General features: G+C 31.5%; 1 protein-coding gene across 1 annotated transcript in view; it reads left to right on the top strand.

Moving 5' to 3' along the window:
• LOC117169047 (EP300-interacting inhibitor of differentiation 3-like) overlaps positions 1-9,993 on the top strand; it is a 24,208-nt gene extending 14,215 nt beyond the window's left edge. The window contains exons 3-5 of the mRNA XM_033355140.1: positions 8,651-9,071; positions 9,172-9,290; positions 9,589-9,993. Coding sequence (XP_033211031.1) covers positions 8,651-9,071; positions 9,172-9,290; positions 9,589-9,636 — 588 coding nt within the window. The 3' untranslated portion in view covers positions 9,637-9,993. The remainder of the gene's footprint in view (positions 1-8,650; positions 9,072-9,171; positions 9,291-9,588) is intronic.
• The last annotated feature ends 4,362 nt before the right edge of the window (positions 9,994-14,355 follow it).

The following is a 14,355-nucleotide window of genomic DNA, read 5'->3' as shown; positions in this document are numbered from 1 at the left end:
ATTTAGAAATTAAAAAACGGTAAGGTTGCTCAGTAGACCGTATGTGTAAGGTTTAAATCATAAAGAGAACATTGGAAATGAGCAAATGCAGTTTATGGAAAAACGACAAAAGTTGCAATAAATTGTTGAATAACCTTTTTTTTTTTAAAGAATGCGCATTTTTTTAAACCGGACAATGAAATTTTGTCTGTTTTAATACTAATTATAATATAAATTTATGGAAATTATATAAAATTTCAGGGATAAACCCGAGTGCGAAGCACGAGGTACGTGATGAGAATGTGTTCGTTAAAGCCGAAGTTTAACAAAAGAGAATTCACAATCACCAAATTACTATTATAGATACTTTCAACTTTTGTTTTAAAAAGTCTGTGCAGAAATATCGAGCGCTAAGTGCGAGGCAAATATATTATCGAGGGCGAAGCGCGAGAACCATCAGTCGTTTGCCCTAGGCGCGCTCAAACCTGGGAGCCGCGCGCGCAGCGCGCGACGAGAATGTGCCCGCGAAGTGGGCAGATTTTTTACATTAAAAATGTTGCAATTTACGACGAGAAACAATAACATGATCTAATATTCTAAATCTAATGTTCAAATTATAATTATTCTTGTTCAAAGTATCCATTTTTGATGTAAAACAACAATGTTGCTTAAAATTGTTCAAAACTTACGAATCTTCTCCGAAATCTAATGATTTTTAAATAACATTTTTTATTTGGCACAAAAAACACAAATACAGTCCGAAATTGTCCAAACATGTAAATTGAACTATTTTAAACAAAAATGATAGGTTTGAAATCTAATAAGTTTTTATTAAAAATATCCACTTTCCGTATAAAACCAGGACATAATATAAAATTGTCGAAACTTTCTGTTTTTATAGTAAAAATTTGTATACTGATTTCCAGCGATAAGTATAAACATAAATCATGTAAAATATTTTTAATAATTTATTAGGTAATTTAAAAGTTTTAAATTAACTGCACCATAGTATTTGAAAAGCACAATATTGTTTCTCAATACGCATAGGTTCATCTTAAGTTTGAAAATTTTAAAATTAAACTTACAATTACGTCAAATTCAAAATTACTTAATCTATAACTTGATTGATAAAATTGGAAAAAATGGCCCATTGATTACTGAAACAAATTTCAGAGGAGAATCCTAAAAATAAAAAATAATAAAAAATATTTGAAATCATAATTGTTTATTAAATTGTGATTATTTTCATATTTGTCTTTTTCCTTCCGCTTTGGGTAAAATTTGCAATTTGCATTAAATTTTCATTTACAAAATTTCATTCTATTCCTTGAAGGGATCTTTACAGTTCTATTCACCACGATTTTATTGAATGTTTTTTAGCATATTGTTTCATTAGAAAAATTACTAACAAAAATAATTGTACGTATTATTCCTAAATAAAATAATACATCTGATGAAAAACACAAATATGAAAATAACATAATTTAAACAAACAATTACGACCTCAACTGTTTCTTTATTATTTACACTTGGATTTCTCATCTAGAAATTGTTGCAATAATCAACGGGCCTTTCTTGTCAAATTTTATCAATAAAATTAAAGATTAGACCATTTTTAATATGACTGTACATCTATAATATCCTTAAAGGGGATTAATTGTAAATTTAATTTTCAAAATCTTAAATTTAACATATAAAACAGCTAGATTTTCGAGACATATCGTCATACCACTTTGTTTTAGATAGAATCTCATTATCTCCTCATATTATAATTACGTACACACGCGCACGCGTGTGTTTAGTTGTGTATGAAAATTAAAACTTTGGAATTACTCAAATTTTAATTGCATAAAAGAAGGACATATTTTAATATTTTTTTTATAAGCTCACCTCTAAAATATGCTTCTTCAAATAATAAACCCGTGTTACCGGATGGCAGTTCTTGTTGTACCATTGTTTTGCGCTTCTAAATCGATTATTTTGGTAAAATGAAGACATTGTAATTGTAATTAGATTTTCACTTCTTGAAGTATATTCAATAAGCTTCAATTAATAATCAATTTAAATGCGGAAGGTAATCTTTTAGACCATAAAATTAATAAGAAAATTGTTTGATTATCAGACGACACAAAAACTTCATGACATTTAAAAAGTGATTGAAGGTTTATAATTATAATTGGAAACGATATAAAAAAATTTATTTTAAAATTTGATAATTAGATCTCAATCTTTCTTTTTGAAAATATAACGCTGTGTACATGTGAAAAAGATAGTCAGGGACACGTTACGGGATGACAATAAAATTAATTTTATTTAGTCAAATTTATTTTAAAACGGAGTAAATACCGGGCATTTACTTCTGATTGTAGCAGAATTCAAATTTTCATTATTTTCAAAATTGGTCACAAATTAAAAGTTCCTTCTTCCAAATTTTAGAAAACGAGAGTAATTCAAGTAGTGTTTAAAAGCTAAACTTTTTTTGTTAAAAACTAATGTTTTTCCTAGAAGATTCGTCATTTTAATTGAAAATTAATCTCTTTTTAGAAATGTAGCTACTTTGTTCAAGATCAATTTTTGAATTAAAACTTTAACTATTCCAGAAGAAAATTTAACCATTTTTTTTCTGAAAATCCGTTTTTTGTGTGAAGAATTACACTTTTAACGGGAAATGCAACTACTCTATTTTTAGTTGAATTTTTTTCAGAAATAAAACCATATTTTTGAAAATTGGTTTGTTTGCCAGATTAATCTTATTTGTTGAAATTTTATCTTTTTGGTAGGTATAAAATTCAACTACTCCAGTTGAAAATTCATCATTTTAGTCGAACATTCAACAGTTTGGTTGAAAGTTGATTTATTCAATCAAAAATTTGATCGTTCCATTTTGGCTGGAAAATTTATCTTTTCTTGTTCAAATTATAATAATTTGGATGTGAATTAGACTTTTGAAATTGAGAATTCACGTATTTTGTTAAAAATTGACTTTTTTCGTAGAAATTAAGTTTTTTTACATTCTCATCATTTATGATTGAGAAAGTATTAGAATTGTCGGAAATTTGACATCACACTTTTTCAACGGATCTCCACGTTTCGAGATCCCCTGAATCCGAAAATCAGGTTTTTACGATGGCGTCTGTCTGTCTGTCCGTCCGTCCGTACGTAAACACGATAACTCTCGAAAAAATGAACGAATCAAATCCATCTTTGGCACACTGTTTCTAGGTCCTAAAAGAAAGGACGAGTTCGTTAACCAGCCATTTTTTATAAAAATTCAAAAAGTGAGCGCATTTTGAAAATTTTTGAGACCACTTTTTTCTGAATTTGAAAATTCTACGTACGGATATTTATAGTATTAAAAAGAACAAACAATTTATCCTTATGATTTTTTTCGATAAAAAGAAAACTCTCAGACTTATAGCGTTTTCAAAATTTTTTTAATCAACCGAAAATCAAAATTTGAAGCCAAAAAACGCAGGATATGAAAAAAAGTCAAGAGAAGAAAAACATTTCTTTTTGAAATCTCTACAAGATTATCATAAACAATTTTTGGATTTTCTTCAAAAATCGAAAATTCAAATTTTGATGTCCAACAAATAATGGAAAATAGAACATTCCATTTTGTGGACAAACTGTGTAGGATACGAAAAAAGATAAATTAACAAAAATGGTTATCACAAAAAAAAACAACTTTGTTAAGAATCACTTCTTGATAGGACGCGTACTTTTTGTTTTATTCGTGAAAAATAACGTTGAAAAAAATAAAATAAAAAAAAATGTGTGGAAAAACGACGAAAGTTACGAGAAAAAAAATCCAACAAAACCTGTTTACAAATGTCTGTCGGAAATGAAGCGCGCAGCGCGAGTTTCACGATGAGAATATGTACCTCAAAGTCTACAGAGCTTTGAGAAACCTAATCTTTAACTATACTTAATTAAGTAGACAATTCAGAATATGAAGACGCATATAAATACTGCCATCTGAAAGAGATCTTTTTGATAAAGTTTTTTTCAAGTATTCTAGATGCAAAGAATAAATATCCGAGCCCGAAGCGCGAGGTGTAATTATGTTCGAGCGCGAAGCGCGAGGTAACGTATTACAGAGCGCAAAGCGCGAGACTCAACCGTCGCGCGCCTCAGGCGCGCTCAGACTTGCGAGCGAAGTTAATCGCCTTGTTTAAAAGTTCTTCTTTTTAGTTGAAAATTCAAGTATTCCAGTTAAATATTTATCACATCAGTTGAAAATTCATCATTAGGTTAGAAATAAATTGACCTGGTTGAAAAATAAACTCTTTCGTTAAAAATGCATCTTTTTGTTGAAGATTCACCATTTTTATTCAAAATCTGTTTTTTGTTTGAAAAATGAGTTATTTGATTGAAAACTTGTTTTTTATTTGGATGAAAATGAATTTTTGTCCAAAATCCAACTATTTTTCTGAAAATTCGATTTTTTTGGGTTAAAAATTAAATTTTTAACACAAAATTCTACTTTTCTATTTTTGGTTAAATTAAAAAAAAAATTCAACAATTGGCATGCAAATTTTTCTTTTTAAATTGAAAATTCATTCATTTCGTTGAAAATTCTCTTATTTTGTTTTAAAAATCAACTTTTTTATGTAGAAAATGAAATTTTTTGGTAGAAGATAATTTTTTTCTTGTAAAGTTAATTTCCTTGTTTAAAAGTTCTTCATTTTAGTTGAAAATTCAAGTCTTCCAGTTCAGTATTCATCGTATCAGTTGAAATCTCACCATTTATGTTAGTAATCAATTTACACGGCTGAAAAATAAACTTGTGTTAAAATTTTTTTTTTTTGTAACAGATTCACAATTTTGAAAAATGATCTTTTTTATTCGAACAATCGCCATTTTTGGCTTAATATTGATTTTCTTAAGTTGAAACTTAATTATTTAAGTTTTGGTTGACAGGTTATCTTTTTTAGTAAATTTTTTTTCTTTGAAAGTTAAACTATTTCCGATGAAGATTCATTGTTTTGTCTGCAGTCATTGTTTTCTTAATTTAACTATTCCAGTTGAGGATTCATCATTTTAATTAAAAATTCATCAGTTAAGATGCAATTTCTTTTATAACTAAACATATAACTATTCCACTCCCGCTTGAAAAATGATTTAAGTTCAAAGTTCAACTATTCGGTTTAAAATTGGTCTTCTTTGACTAAAATTCAACTATTTCTGTAAAATTGTAATTGTAAAATTCTGAAAAATTGTATTTTTGGGGTAGAAAATTAATCCTTTTGTCTGAAAATTAATCGTATTGTTTAAAAATTCATTTTTTTGCTAAAAATTCAAGTATTCCAAGTTCAATATTTATGATTTTGGTTTAATATTCATCTTTTTGGTTTAATATTAATTTTTTTGGTTTAAAATTCCACTATTTCAGTTGTATATTCATATTTTTATTAGAAGATTAATTTATTTTTCAATTATTTGCTCTGTCATGTTAACCCATTAAGGCCATGTGACGAGTGGGTCATATGACCAGATTTCTACCTTACTCTCACCTTTCTTATTTCCCAACTTATTTTCACACGAAGCGCCCGTCTAAGAAAGGTGGGTCTGGTCCTAATCTTTAAGGGCATGTGATACTTAGAAAATTGTCGATTTTACCAGTTTTAGGTTCCCCCGACTTTTTTTCTAGAATAACAAATATTTTGTCTTAAAAATTTGGGAAATGATAGCGAACATGCTAACAGGCGTCCCCACACACTTTTTTTGTAGGTTAATTTTAAAAAGTTTTAATTTAGCAAAATGTGATTAATTTGCATAGCGCTTAGGAAATAGTATCGATTTTTTCAGTGTTAGATTCCCCCGGCTTTATTCCTAGGATAAGAAATATTTTGCCTTCAAAATCTGGGAAATGATAGCGAACATGCTAATGGACGTCCCCACACACTTTTTTTGTGTTTTTTTTGTGTTTTTTTTTTATCAAAAAATTTTTGATATTGGTAACAACGTGCGTGTTTATTTCGAGGTTATGTGTGTTACAATTCAAAGAGCGTTACTTCCAAACTACAGAATATTTTTGGCCGAAAACTTTGGACTTACAAATAAACATAGCAACTAATCTCCCGGAACTAACCTTGTTTGCAGGCAATCAAAAAAGTTTATTTCATAAATAATTTCCAGATTATCGGAAAGGCAGAGATGAAAAACGACGTAACCTCAAAATAATGCACATGCATAAAATTTTTATTTAGCACAATACATTTTTGTGTTATTATCCCTCAAAAAAGAGTCCGGGGATGTTCGTTATGATATTTTATATTATCTCCGAATTCAGTTTTTAAAAATTTTCATTTTTGTGGGAAAAGCCGAGGAAACTGTAAGTATCACATGTCCTTAATAATGATAAAAAAAGCAAAAAAAATATTTACAACAAAAAACTTTTTTCATAATTATACAAATTTAGGACCAGACCCTCCATTCTTAGTGCTTCTGTTTAAATATGCCTAATTTTCAAGTTGATGTGGCGCTTCGTGTGAATATAAGTTGGGAAATAAAAAAAGTGGCGGTAAGGTAGGAATCTGGTCACGTGACCCACACATCACATGGCCTTAACTCCCAAAAGACTGAAGAACTAAGCTTAACTTTGCTGCTGATGCAGTTGTGGTTGTAAAACATGTCGCATATGTTTGAAACTCAACATACTTATGTTTTCAATACCGCTCTACAAGATGAAGTTGTCGAAATAATTGCTCGCTTACCAGGAAATTCAATATGGCGGCATTTATAACAAAAAACACGGAAAAATTTGAGACAAAAAATTTTTCCTCTTGGATTTCGTATCGAAAAATGTTTTCAATGTAACAAAATTGGTGCAAAAAAGTGCACAGACATGTTGAACATTCGAAAAATGAAAAAAAAAAACAACTTTGGAATTCAAGATGGATGTCTCAAAATGGCGAATTAAAAAAAAAGACATTGTTATTTTACCCACAAGTGACAGCAATGAATTTGACTATTACCCAAACAACCTATACATTTTTTTCATAGTTTTTCGTGTCACTTATTACAAATCTGGCCGCGACATTGGAAAATTAATTAGTTTCAACTATTTGTTTAAACAAATTATTTTGAAGAATTAGATTGTTCACAAGATGGATATGTTTTTCATGGTTTTTGGGTCCGCTGAGTACGAATCTGGCGTCAAATTTGCAAAATAAATTTGTTTAAACAATTTTTTAACAATGTTTTAACAAATTATTGCAATATTGAAGTTTTGGCAAGATGCATATGCTTTTGTTGGGCTTTGTGCCCGCTGAGTACGAATCTGACGTCAGACTCGCAAAATCAATGTGTTAAAACAATTTTTTAAACAATTTTTTAACAAATTGTTGTAATATTCTCTTCTGTCAGCCGCCGTATTTGACGTTTACCCTCTGTCACCACGTAGAGGTCGAAGGATATACTTTTTTATTTCTATTTTTTTGTCTTTTTATTTTGTTTTTCGTATTTTTTTTTTAATTTTAAAAAAATTTCATTTTATAATTTCTTTGTATTTTTGTATTCTTTATAACTATTCTGAAAAATCTTTCACTTTTTTTGAATACTTTCTGGGACCAGGATGAACGCTTAGCATTGGATGTATCAGATTTTTGAAATACATTCGTTTTTTGCGCAATTCATTTGAGCAGTGAACGCTAGTATTAAACTGTTATTTGGCTACGTCATTGTCTATCCTTCGACTTCCACACGGTGACAGTTAGTAAACGTCAAATACGGTGGCTGACAGAAGGAAACATTGCAACAATTTGTTAAAAAATTGTTTAAACACATGGATTTTGCAAATTTGAGGCTAGATTCGTACTCAGCGGACCCGGAAGCGATGAAAAGCACATGCATCTTGTGAACAATGTAAGTCTTCGGAATAATTTGTTTAAACAAATAGTTTAAACAAATTAATTCTGCAATTTCGCGACTAGATCTGTAGTGACTAGTGACCCGAAAAATCATGAAAAAAAATAAATAGGTTGTTTGGGTAATAGTCAAATTCATTGCTGTCACTTGAGGGTAGAAATAACAATTCCTTTCTTTTAAATCCGCCATTTTGAGACATCCATCTTGAATTTCAAAATTGTTGTTTTCCATTTTCCGAAAGTTCAACATGTTTGTGCACCAATTTTGTTACATTCAAAAAAAATTTCGATACAAAATCCATCAGCAAAAATTTTTTGTCTTAAATTTTGCCGTGTTTTTTGTTATAAATGCCGCCATATTGAATTTCATTGTAAAGGAGCAATTATTTTGACGACTTCATCTTGTAGAGCGGTCTTGAAAACATAAGTATGTTGAGTTTCAAACATATGCGACATGTTTTACTACCGCAACTGTATCAGCAAAGTTAAGCTTAGTTTTTCGGTCTTTTGGGCGTTAATGGGTTAAAGGGTGGTTAGAATGAAAGTCATGATTGAAAATAAATGTTTTCATTTTTCCACAAATATGAATACGTTACTTTGAGTTGTCCGGGAAAGTTGAAAAACTTTACCGGGAAATGACCGGGAATTTGATATTGTCCGTCGAATCGCCATCTTGATTGGGAAAACGATCAAATAAAAGCATGCAATCAAGATAATTATTCCTCCCAACACAAACGCATAATATTCCAGGGTTATTATATCGTGAACTGTTTGTCTTTCACTCATATAACTATCCACAGCTCGAATATGTTCGACACTTGGCTGAAATTCCAGAAGACGATGAAGGATTCTATTGGAATGTCTTAGAGAACGAATTGGTAGCCCTTTTTAAGAAGACACCTTTTTTCTCAACACTTTCAGGCGCTCTTGAACCTTTGCCAAAAAAACCGATTGCAGAAAGAAAACACTCTATGACACAGAAAGAAGTTCGTGCCACAACTAAACAACCAGAAAAAGTAGTTGAAATCGAAAAAGTAGAAGAATCAGTTGAGGCCTCGGTAGAGAAAATCAAGAGACTGATTAGAGGTTATTACAAAGAGCATGAAAATCCTCTGGATTATTTCCAATTGGTTCTTGATCCCACTGATTTTGGGCGAACCATCGAAAATGTTTTGCACGTCAGTTTTCTTGTTCGAGACGGATTAGTTAATTTGACTACTGGTAATATTTATTCATTTATTAATTTATTTCTAATCTTTAAATTTACCTAATCGCCCTTAAGCGTGATAAATCAGATTAACATTAAAAATATTTAATGCAGGTAAAACTGGAGCCCTGGAAATTGTTCCTAGTACAAAAGAAATGGTATCACAGGCTAAAAAATCTGGAAAGCAGGGGAGCATCCAGAATATTATTTCCTTAAGCGTTAAGCAATGGGAGGTAAGGATGTTTCTTTTTTTAAGGGTAAAGGTTAAGTCCAATACAAAAAATGTTAGAAAATGATTTGATTTCAAGTTTATTCGATCAAAATTGGACAATTTTAAATTGAATTTTTTGAAGATTAAAGAATTTTCAAGGGAGTAAATAACAAGCCGAAAAGGTCTTTTAAACTGAAATATACCAAAGAACCAATTTTTCAGAAATGCATTTCCTCGTAAAAACTTTGGCGATGTTTTTCAAATAAAATTATTTTAAATTAAAATATCGCTTGCATGCTTATCATTTTTGTAATGTGCAGGTGCTGAAGAACTACTACAATTTTCAAGAACCGATGATTAATTTTTGAGTTTGTCAGAAAACTTAGAAAGCAGTTAGGTTTGTTCATTTATTAATTTTTCGTAAGTAGATTTTTAAGTATTTATTTCATTGTGCAAGTAAAAGGAAAAGTCTTACTTATTGTGAAAAACGTGTGCTCATTTGTTTTATATTTGGAAACTAGTGTAAAGCGAGACAAATCTAACTGTTATTATCCATGAAGACAGAGTTGGTCAGTTTTATTCTTCGAGAGAAGAGAATTTGTATTTTGACATGTAATAAATATCTTGTCTATGGTTTAATATTTGGTCAAAATCTGTAAAACGTCTAGATAAGTTAGATGACGTATTCATTATGTTTATAAGTGACGGTATAATAAAATATTTTAGAAAAATGTACAGCATTTTTCACAGTAATTGAAACCTGGATTGAAATTTAAGAAGTTTTAAACATATAAATTTGAAACCTATTATATAACGTTTCTTATTCATTCACCTGAAGAAAATGCGTTATCTTTTCTTTACTACACTAATAAAGCTTGAAAGCCTTGTTGTATTAAGAAGTGAGATTTTTGGCTTGGCACATTTTTTTGCAATGAAATAAATAATTATACTCTGTGGTATCAATATGTCTTACAATGTGAATTTGAAAGCGATTCAAAGCAGAACTTAAAAGCGCTCAAAATTAAATAATTTTAGAGTATATCTCAATGAATTTGCTTTCGAATTTGAATCTCAATTTTAAAATGACAACTTTAAAAATTTAATAATTGTAAGACCGGTTCCATTTCAAATTATGCAATAAGGTCTGCATGAGATTGTCAGAATGTTTTTGCATGGAACTATGATATTCTACACTCAAAATAAAATAAAACACGTGTTTTGACCGTTTGGGTGAACAAAATTTTGTTCGGGAATGGTGAGCTGTTGAAGATAACCTTACAATTTCATAAAAACTGCCACAACATTTTTCAAAATGATGAAGTTTTTCAACAAATATACATATTCAGTTGGCTTTTCTTTCATGTGATGAGGAAATCTTAGCTCTATCGAATGATCTCAGAAAAATATCAAAATTTTTAACATTGAGAAAATGGCGATGGTTTGTCTGAAAATTTTGCAAATGGATTTTCTCGAAAAGGCCACCTTTAAACATTTTAATTTTTTATTTTCGATCGTATGGACTACATATTCTCCAAGTTTGGCTTTTGCTAAACAGTTTCTTTCTATTGAAAAAAAAACATTTTTCGACAAAAATCAAAATTGTTAATTTTTTCAAAAACTACTGAAGAAAGAGTAAATTTCAAGAAAAAAAGTTGTTTCGAAATGAATTTCCTTTAAAACAGGCTATTTCACTTTTTTAATATATGGCACCACATCAATTCATACACTTATTTACTCAATTACGATTATCTCGATCCAGATACATTACCGCCTCCCGTAAAATTAATATTTAAATTTTTATTGGTGTTTCGTTTTTACATTCTCCTTCTAATTGCTGCTTAAAGTGACGGATAGAACCCAGATAAGAACCGGATGGAAGTTGGCTCTTATCTGGCGCTATTGGAATTATACCCGGTCCTTGATCAGATTTTATCTGGATTGATATTTTTATCTCCGGCTTCTATATGGCTCTCATCCGGGACCTTCAAGATTTGTATCCGGTTTGTAGTCGGGATTGGACTTGAGATATACCCGACACTTGACAGGGTTCTATCTGAGATCAGATAATATCTACCGGATTTCTACATGGGTCTTATACGGTTCCTTAAAACTTCTACCCGGTATTTAGGTGATGTCTATTCGAAACTTACCCGGATCATGTCCCCGGTTTATACCCTGCCCTTGATTGGATTCTATCTGGATTGATATTTTTATCTTCGGCTTCTATATGGGTCCTAACCAGAATCTTTAAGGTTTCAACCCCGTTTGTATCCGGGTCTTTAAAAATACTTTACCCAATTCTCATTTGGCGCTATAGGAATCGGACACAGTTTTTGTCCCCTGTTTGTACCCGGCGCTTGGCCAGGTTCTATGTGGGATCACATAATATCTTTACCCAATTTCTACCCGGGTCTTATCCGGTTCCTCAAAATACTTCTAGCCGGCATTTATGTATTTTCTATACAAAACGTGCCCGAATCTTGTCACCGGTTTGTATTTGGCACTTGACCGGAATCTATCTATTTGTACCTGGTTGCTACGTGAGTCCTATCCGGAACCTGTATCATCTGGTTTGTACTAACACTGCTTCGACGAATGATATAGAAGTTCAAAGTTTTGATCGCTGCATATATTCAGGTATGCTTATATATTCTGAAAATTATACAAATGTCTAAGGATACAGTAGTTCGTCTTCAAAACAAAGGTTTTGTCAAGGTGTTTAAATTGCTTAAGTACAGCGACACTGTATATGCTGAAGTTGAGTTCCTAAATGTAAAAAATCTGGCCGCTTCGCGGGCACATTCTCATCGCGCGCCACGCGCGCAGCTCGCAAGTTTGAGCGCGCCTAGGGCGCGCGATGGTTAAATCTCGCGCTTCGCGCTCGGATATTTATTCTTTGCATTTTGAATGCTTGAAAAAAACTTTATCAAAAAGATCTCTTTTAGATGGCAGTATTTATATGCGTCTTCATTTTCTGAATTTTCTACTTAATTAAGTACTGTCAAAGAATAAGTTTCGCAAAGCTCTGTAGGCTTTGAGGTACACATTCTCATCATGACATTCGCGCTGCACGCTCGATTTCCGAACGATATTTGTAAACAGGTTTTGTTAAATCTTTTTTTCTAGTAACTTTCGTCGTTTTTCCACACATTTTTATTATTTTTTTTCAATGTTATTTTTCACGCATAAAAAAAAAGTACGCGTCCTATCAAGAAGTGATCCTTAACGAAAATGTAGATCTTTTTTAGGATAACAATTTTTGTTAATTCATCTTTTTCCGTATCCTACATAGTTTGTCCACCAAATGAAATTTTTTATTTTTCATTATTTTTGTGCAATAAAAATTTTCATTTCCGATTTTTGATATCGTGCGTTTTTTGGCTTTAAATTTTGATTTTCGCTTGATTTAAAAAACTTTGAAAACGCTACATCTCCAAGAATTTTCATTTTATCGGAAAAAAGTCATAAGGATAAATTGTTTGTTCTTTTTAATATTATAAATATCCGTACATATAATTTACAAATTCAGAAAAAAATGGTCTCAAAAATTTTCTAAATGTGCTTACTTTTTGAATTTTTATCAAAAATAGCTGATTCACGAACTCGTCCTTTCTTTTAGGACCTAAAAGAAGTGTGACAAAGATGGATTTGATTTGCTCATTTTTTCGAGAGTTATCGTGTTTACGGAAGGACGGCCGGACGGACAGACAGACGCCATCGTGAAAACCTGATTTTCGAATTCAGGGGGTCTCGAAACGTGGAGATCCGTTGAAAAAGTGTGATGTCAAATTTCCGACAATTCTAATACTTTCTCAATCATAAATGATGAGAATGTAAAAATGTGATTCTATATAATGCAGCGAGAGATAACAATTATAAATACCCAGAAATTAATGATGTACTGAGTCATTTATTTAAAGTCGAGAAAAGCAAAGAAAATGGCATCATTGAAGTAACGGAACTAAAAGCTACGTACATTCAAGTTTTAATTTTTTTGTTTTATTGTGTTATAGCACTCGTCACGATCAAATGTTCACAGTTTTGACTATGCGAGGTGTGTTCAAAAAATAAGGTGACTTTATGGTTTTCTCAAAAAATATTAATTTATTCCTCAAAATTTATGTTTTCCCCTTCAAAGTAATCCCCCTCAGATATAATACACTTGTGCCAACGCTTTTTCCAATCATCGAAGCACTTCTGATAATCATTTTGTGGTATAGCCTTGAGTTCTTTCAGCGATGCAGTTTTTATCTCCTCAATCGTTGAACATCGATGTCCTTTCATGGGTCTCTTCAGTTTTGGGAAAAGAAAAAAGTCACTGGGGGCCAAATCCGGTGAATATGGAGGCTGAGGCATGACTGTGGTACCGTTTTTGGTCAGAAAATCTTTCACAAGCAACGATGAATGAGCAGGTGCATTATCGTGATGCAAAGCAACGAATTGTTTTTCCAAAGTTCCGGACGTTTTTTGCAAAAAATAGCATGGCATGAGCCAACCGATGTGCCAACATCTTCAGCAACTTCTCTGATGGTAATTCGGCGATTTTTCAACACCATTTCTTCCACTGCTTGAACGTTTTCATCTGCTGTTGACGTGCTGGGACGTCCAGGGCGAGGTTCGTCTTCGACATCCTCTCGGCCTTCTTGGAACAGCTTGTACCACTTATACACATTTTTCTTACTCAGAGTAGACTCACCGTATGCAACTGTCAACATTTCAAAAGTTTTAGAGCACTGGATTCCATTTTTCACACAAAATTTAATGCAAACTCTTTCCTCCATTTTTTTCGAAAGAAGAAAATCGTCGAGCACACCAAACCCTTCTAACCTTTACGTCTCTGCCAGAAAAACAACACGAGCTATTTAGTCAAAACTGTCAACATATGATCGTGAAAAGTGTACCAACACAACAAAACAAAAAATTTAAAACTTGAATGTACGTAGCCCGCGAAAATTGAAAAGTCACCTTACTTTTTGAACACATGTACAGTGTTACGAGCAGCCGATTCATAAAGCCAAAACGGTCGCCAGGAGTGTGATAAAAACGGCTCCGATGGTTGCGACATCACAATACTGTTACGCGTGAAA

The sequence above is a fragment of the Belonocnema kinseyi genome, chromosome 1 (assembly GCF_010883055.1).
Source record: "Belonocnema kinseyi isolate 2016_QV_RU_SX_M_011 chromosome 1, B_treatae_v1, whole genome shotgun sequence".
Taxonomy (NCBI): domain Eukaryota; kingdom Metazoa; phylum Arthropoda; class Insecta; order Hymenoptera; family Cynipidae; genus Belonocnema; species Belonocnema kinseyi.
The sequence above is the reverse complement of the archived record's forward strand: the minus strand, read 5'-3'. Positions and strand labels throughout refer to the sequence as shown.